This window comes from Gouania willdenowi, chromosome 9 (genome assembly GCF_900634775.1).
Source record: "Gouania willdenowi chromosome 9, fGouWil2.1, whole genome shotgun sequence".
Lineage (NCBI taxonomy): Eukaryota > Metazoa > Chordata > Actinopteri > Blenniiformes > Gobiesocidae > Gouania > Gouania willdenowi.
In genome coordinates, this window is record NC_041052.1 from 39,270,855 (window position 1) to 39,277,389 (window position 6,535).

The 6,535-nt window shown below is 35.7% G+C and overlaps 1 protein-coding gene across 1 annotated transcript in view; it reads left to right on the top strand.

Moving 5' to 3' along the window:
* The window catches only part of stpg2 (sperm-tail PG-rich repeat containing 2), a 108,443-nt gene extending 102,109 nt beyond the window's left edge, over nucleotides 1-6,334 (top strand). Inside the window, exon 14 of the mRNA XM_028458134.1 lies at nucleotides 6,182-6,334. Coding sequence (XP_028313935.1) covers nucleotides 6,182-6,334 — 153 coding nt within the window. The remainder of the gene's footprint in view (nucleotides 1-6,181) is intronic.
* Nucleotides 6,335-6,535: the final 201 nt, after the last annotated feature.

Consider the following 6,535-nt stretch of genomic DNA (forward strand, 5'->3'; position numbering starts at 1 on the left):
TGGTCGGCTCTCGTTTGTGGCGTGGATTTAACGGTAAGAAGTGTTAATATGTGCAAATAAACAAAGTTGGTATGCTAGTCAAGGCAGCGAGCCGCCATGTTGAATTTTCACAGACTGTCACGTGACTCTCAGAACATCTTGCGTGACTTACCGTGACTTACCTCTGCCCTCACTGCAAAGCTCCTCCACTTTTTATCTAAACATGATGGTGCCGCAGATGGCTGCCTCGGTGTGTTGGTGTGTTTGTTCTTCGCACCAACTGCCAGGTTGAATTCTTTGTGCTGTTTTTAAACTGTACTTGGTGAAGAAAATCCATTCTGATTCTGAGTTCTTTAGTTATTTGATAAAAAGCTATATTGGTATTCATGTCATGGTTTTTGTGCGTGGGTTACGCTGCATAAGTTGACTTATGTACCTAATGGAGCTTTAACGTCCTTTATTTGACTGGCATCAGTGTTGCATGTGGTGAATGTGTGTTGTGGGAAAAGCTTTACATCCAGACCCTCCTTGTGTACTTCTGCATACATACTGAGCAAAAATAATCACTAAGCGCCATAGTTTCCCCTTTCCCTTCTTCCATCTTTGACCCAGTGAAACATCCCATAATCCACCTCATCATTATCATGCCAACGGTGCCGTCACTTCCAACAGATCTTTGCATCTCCTCGACCTCCTCAGTAACCCTGAGCGTGACCTGAAGTTGAACCTGCAGCCCTTTTCCCACTTGGATCAATAGTGAGATCTGAGAGGCTCCACAAATGTGCCTAAATCCTGCTGCGGCACCTTTGGCTGCATACTGATGTGTAAATGTGAGCCAGGAGAGAGGAAGCCAGGGAGAGAAACAGCTTTGATAACTCAATAGAGCCAGACTCCCCTGACACTACCTTTGGAGTGTTTGTGTGTAAAGTAAGTGTGAGCACATGTAGCCCCATAGTACGCACTCATGTTGCACATTCTTGTGTGTGTCGTTGTGTGTGTTCTCTTTTCCTTCACTATTTTTTTACATTTAGGATCACTTAACAACACTTCAAACCCAAATACATTTGTTTTCAGCAGGTTTTGGGCTTTAGTTACTATTTGTTTGACTGTTTTTGGGATGAGCCATTTTTTTTTTCAAGATTTTAACTTGGAAAAAATACACAATGCAACTGTAGGATGTTTAAAGCTAAAATATACATTTATGAAGCCTAGATTATGAGTGTGGAACCAGTGTTTATTTTGGGCCGGATCAAGCGCAAGATCCGGCACTTCCCAGATTTTAACTGGCACTTATTTGATTGGATCCAGTACCTCATTTTTGTTTTATTTTTATTATTTTTTTTACAGCATCTTATTTGCTTTTAGGTGTTTTGATTACATTTTTAAGCATTATATTTGGACAGCTGCATCTTTTATTGAGTTGAAATCACTGGAAATGTCATTGTACAAACAATTTTGAATGTAAAAACTGAGCATGAGTGAGGAAGAGAGGGGAAAGTTAGACCACGCCCCCACGCTACGTCTGAAGTGTGATTTTCCACAAAAATTGTGTCTTGTCAGCTTGGACGATGGTAGAAAATGGCTAAAAAAAATAGCAGTTGGATTTAAAGAGGTTTTTTAGGACAATAAGTGAAGCTAAGCCTGAGGTAAAGAAGTCCAGTGTTGTTTCTGTGGAAATCATGGAGGAGAGCAGCAACAGAACAGCAGTTGACGTAGCAAATAGCAGCACCTGTAGCAACGATGCTAATGCACGAGAACCTGCCTCCATCAGACAGGAAACGGGAGCAGAACTATCCAGGGGACACGAGGAGGACTCGGGGACAGAGAGAAGAGAAGGAGACCATGGGGAACGTTCTATAGAGACATTAGAACAGCGGCTCAGTTCAAAGTTAAGATGAGCTGCTACTCTAGGTTTATGTAAGACAAGTCAGGCCTCAGCTGTGAAATATGAAAAAAAAGTTGTGAGGATACAAAGTTCTGCATGGCTGAAAAGGTAAGCACATGTTTTATTTTAATTTTCTGCTGTGCTGTTGATTTATTCGAGGAGTTATGGCCTTATGTTATGGTGTAAAAGTGTGTAAATATTTTGTGTTTGTGGGTTTTTGTGTTCTGAAAGTTTAGTGGTCATTGTCGCTAAATTAGCGGTGATGTTGTGCTGTCCTTGGTGCTGAAACATGGCAGATGTGACAACTGTCATTCAGAGAGAGAGAGAGGGATGTGCTCCGTAACGGACGATCATTATTTTATTAAACATTTAGGTTAATTGGTTGTTTGTGTTCACGTGATATTATTGGCCCATTTAGTTAGCAAAAGGCACTTTAAAAATGTTTATTCCGTGACATTTTTATCTCTATGCAAGAACAACACCCGGAGTTTGTTGATTTACAAATGAAGCTGGTTTTGGGGTTTAGTTACTATTTGACTGTTTTTAGGAGGATGTTAGTTGTAATTGTAGGATGTTTAAATTACATTTTTAGAACCTAGTTTATAGGAGTAAAACAATTTGTTTTAGCAACGATTTGTTGTTGCCAATTTGATTCATGGACGATACTGGTTAATTTAGAACAATTCAATCCGAAATGATAGTGACTTTTTATCCAAAATAATAATGTAACCAGTGTGATTGAAATAAATACCTGAATACTGGACATAGTACAGGTGAGCTTTCATATATCCCTGATGTTTCTTGTAAGGGAATCATCTATAAATTAATTATGAACATAAACAAGTAAACAACATTTAATGGCAAATGCATTCACTTGTCATTTTATTTCAATAAAGCCCAACCAACAATTCAGTTTAAATTTATTATGCAACTGAATTGAACATGGAAAATTAGAGACGTAATTGTAATTGAAATATGTAATTGATCTCAACACTGATATTGGCTGTGTATACGTCAGCTTTTGATTTGATACATGATCCGATTGATTTCAATATGTTAACTTTTTTTTTTTTTTTTTTTACTTTTTTACATCATAGGCCCTAGCATGTTTTTATATGTCTGTAAATAAAATCCTTGATAAGTAAATATCTCTAAAAAGTCCAAAGTAAAAAAAAAAAATGGTGTTCATTTCATTAAAATACATTTTAATTTAACAAATATTGCTGAAACATGTGCAGGGTTTGGAGTTTATATCTTAGTTGTTTGATAGAAGTCTGGGCCACAGCATGCTCACATTTGTCCTCCTAATAAAAACATGTCATAAAAATATGGAGAGCTCTGCAAACATGACTCGTTTGTTCACTTGAACCAAAGGAATAACTTGTACATTTCAGCCTTTTCGCTTGAATAATTTATACATGAATAATGGGACAATTATTCAATAAAGTGGAGATATATGGGTTCAATTTTGTTCCACGTCACAGTCGTACCCTTTTTATTTTCTAAATCCCTGATTTAAAGAATGTCAACAGCAACTCCCTGAATAGTTGAAGAACTTCTCCACTGGTCATAAACCACATCTAACATCAGTGTGTTAAAGAACTCTTCTTTTATCCACATGTTGTTGTGACTTTGAGTTAGAAATGACCAGAGGTGTAGAAAGTCCTGATACTTGGTTGAAATTGTACTCAAGTACAAGTAAGTCATGCATAAAATATTAAGTAAAAAATAGCTGAATTAAATAGTACTCAAAGTAAACGTTACTAATTACGTTCACCCCCATCTTTATTTGTGGTAATAAATCTTGGTTCCCTTGCATACAGTAAACATCTCATGTATAAACCTAAATTATTTTCCACTAAGGCATTTGTATAAAATAAAAGGTTTGTCAAATTGACCAATGAATTCAATTTAAAATTAAAATTAAATGTATAGCTACATTTATTAACTCTAGAACAGTGCCATGTTGGTTAACAATTGGTTATATACTTCCAGACTCATAAAACATACAAGTTTTGTTTAGAATATATCATCTATAGATGAAATCGGACCTCCACTACTTCAGGGCTCAATACGAGAAAGAACAAATGGCTTGTGTATTGTTGCTGTTGTTTTTTTGTGTTTTCTTATTTTTGTTGGCATTTTGGATGTTTTAATTTGCTTTTTATGTATACTTGTAGTCATCTTGTGTGTTTTAGGACTCATTTTGTGTATTTTTGTAGTTTTTTTGTTTGTTTTTGAATTCATTTTTGTCTATCAATGTTGTCATTTTGTGTATTTTTCTGTTATTTTTGCAGATATTTGTAAGTTAAAATTAGCTCAAATAAATAGTACTTACAGTAAAAGTTACAAGTTAAGTTCACCCCCACATTTATTATTGGTAATAAATCTTGGTTTCCTTACATACAGTAAACATCTCATGTATAAACTTAAAAAGGAAGAGACCCAATCTACCACAATTGGAACTTCATTTATATACATTATATGTATATAATATATTGCATTATGATACTGTTGACTTTTTTATGTTTTAATGCCAATATGTCAGAAAGATGCAGCCATGTTGATCATTTAAATGATACTAATTTACTCAGTAATGGTTGGGTGTAGAAATGTAACAAATTACTTTACTTTTTTTAAAGAGTACTTAAGTACATACAAGTAAAATTAGTGATTTAGAAATATAGTCATAAAAGTTGAAGTATCCATAAAAACAACTCAATTACAGTCACGTGAGTACTTGTAATCCATTACTTTCACCTCTTGAAAATGAGTCTCTCCTCACACTCGTTCTCTCATTCTTTAAGAATTGTCATAATAATAGTCATCGACTGTATAACAATTTCACTCAACCAAAAGAACACACTCTTCCAAATAGTTATTTTAAAATTCTAACCTTTTGACAGTTTTATGAATAATTTATTTAATCAAATTTTTTTTGTATAAAACTATTTGAAAAAGGAATAGTTTGTGTGCAAGTTTTTCTGATTTTTTTAAAATGCATTAATTTCAGTCTTTTTGTCCAGACTAGTTTCTTTTTTGCTGATTTATTTCCCCCCAATAACAAACCATAAATTAAATCTGATTTTGCATCTACTTCATCTTGTGTTTGTGTCATATTAGTCCACATGTATGCAGAGGAAACTCAATTACAAGTACTTACATTACTGTAATTCTGTTGCTTTTAAGGGTACTTGTACTTTTTTGAGTTTACTCTATTTCTAAATCAGTAATTGGACTAAAGAAAAAAAAAAAAGAAGTAATTTGTTACATTTCTACACCAAACGTTACTGAGTAAATAGTTGTTTTTGAGGCTGACAGTAACGATGCAGGACCTTATCCGTTAACCGTTAACTCCTTTTGTCTAATTCTTGCAAATAAACTATCAAAACGTTCAGAAAGTTTCCAAGATTTATGCTTGTACTTTTATAATTGTGCAACTGCATTGACTTTTCATCTGATCTCATTTTTAAAGTGGAGTTGCTCCAGTTTTTACCTTAAAATCATTGCAAACAAATTGTCGTAACTTTTTCAAACTGTTTCACCCCCATTTAATCTTTTTTCAACAATTTTCATCTTTCTTCAACATTTTATTTTATTTTTTTTCCTTTATTTAGATTCTTTCAGGTTTCCTCCGGGTACTTCGGCTTCCTCCCACAATCCAAAATCATGACTGACAGGTTGAGTGGAGTTTCTAAATTGCTCGTAGGAGTGAATGTGAGTGTGAGTGGTTGTCTCTGTGTGTGTTGCGCCCTCCGCTCCAACAGTGTGGGAGAGGTAAGGGGGTAGCTTTCTTAACCTGTCACATGTGTGTGTGTATGTTGCCCTGCGATGGATTGGCGCAACGTACCCCCGCCTTGCACCCCGTGTGAGCCGAAGATAGGCACCGGCAGACCCCCACCACTCTGAAAAACAGGAACAAGTGGGTCTGCCAGGCTAATGCAGTGTTCAGTGACGTGGGCCAGCACCTACATCCTCACTTGCATTTTCTTCAGGAAATACAATTATTCTAGTTGTATATGTCACACACATTGGTTTATATATTTAATTATATTTTTTCTATTTTCTAATGCCATAAATCTTTTACTTGAGTATGATATATCAGTACATTTTACACCTCTGCATGTACTGTATGTTCCACAGGTGAGTTTGCTCTCATATCTGCATTAGAGGGTTGTTGTTTTTTTCCCACTGCATACTGTATGTTTGTGTCATCCATATGCCCCCAGAAGGTAGAAGTCCTCTTTATTGATTAATAAAAGACGTTTTTATTATTCATCATCGTTTGTCATGTGCCCTCCTTATCTGTCTGTGCAGCTGAGTGCTGGTGTTATGAACACAGTGGTGAAGGGCACCTTCAACGTGACACTAAACAACCCACTGAGACGCTTGGCTGCTGAGCCTCTAACTGCACAGAGGAGCTTTAAGGCTGTTTCACCTGAACCCGTCCTCAGCACCAGTGCTTCTTAGATCTCTTACTGGGTCAGAGTTTACAGGCTAAAGTTGAGCTGCAGGCTAAAAGGTCAGTCATTTCAGTTTATATCCCAGGCAAAGCGGATGTGTCATGAACATTTATGGTTATATCCATTTTTCTTGAATATATAATAGATCATGAGCAAGCTTATTTTAAATTATTTAACTGGGTTTATTATTTTTTGCAGAACAGGAATA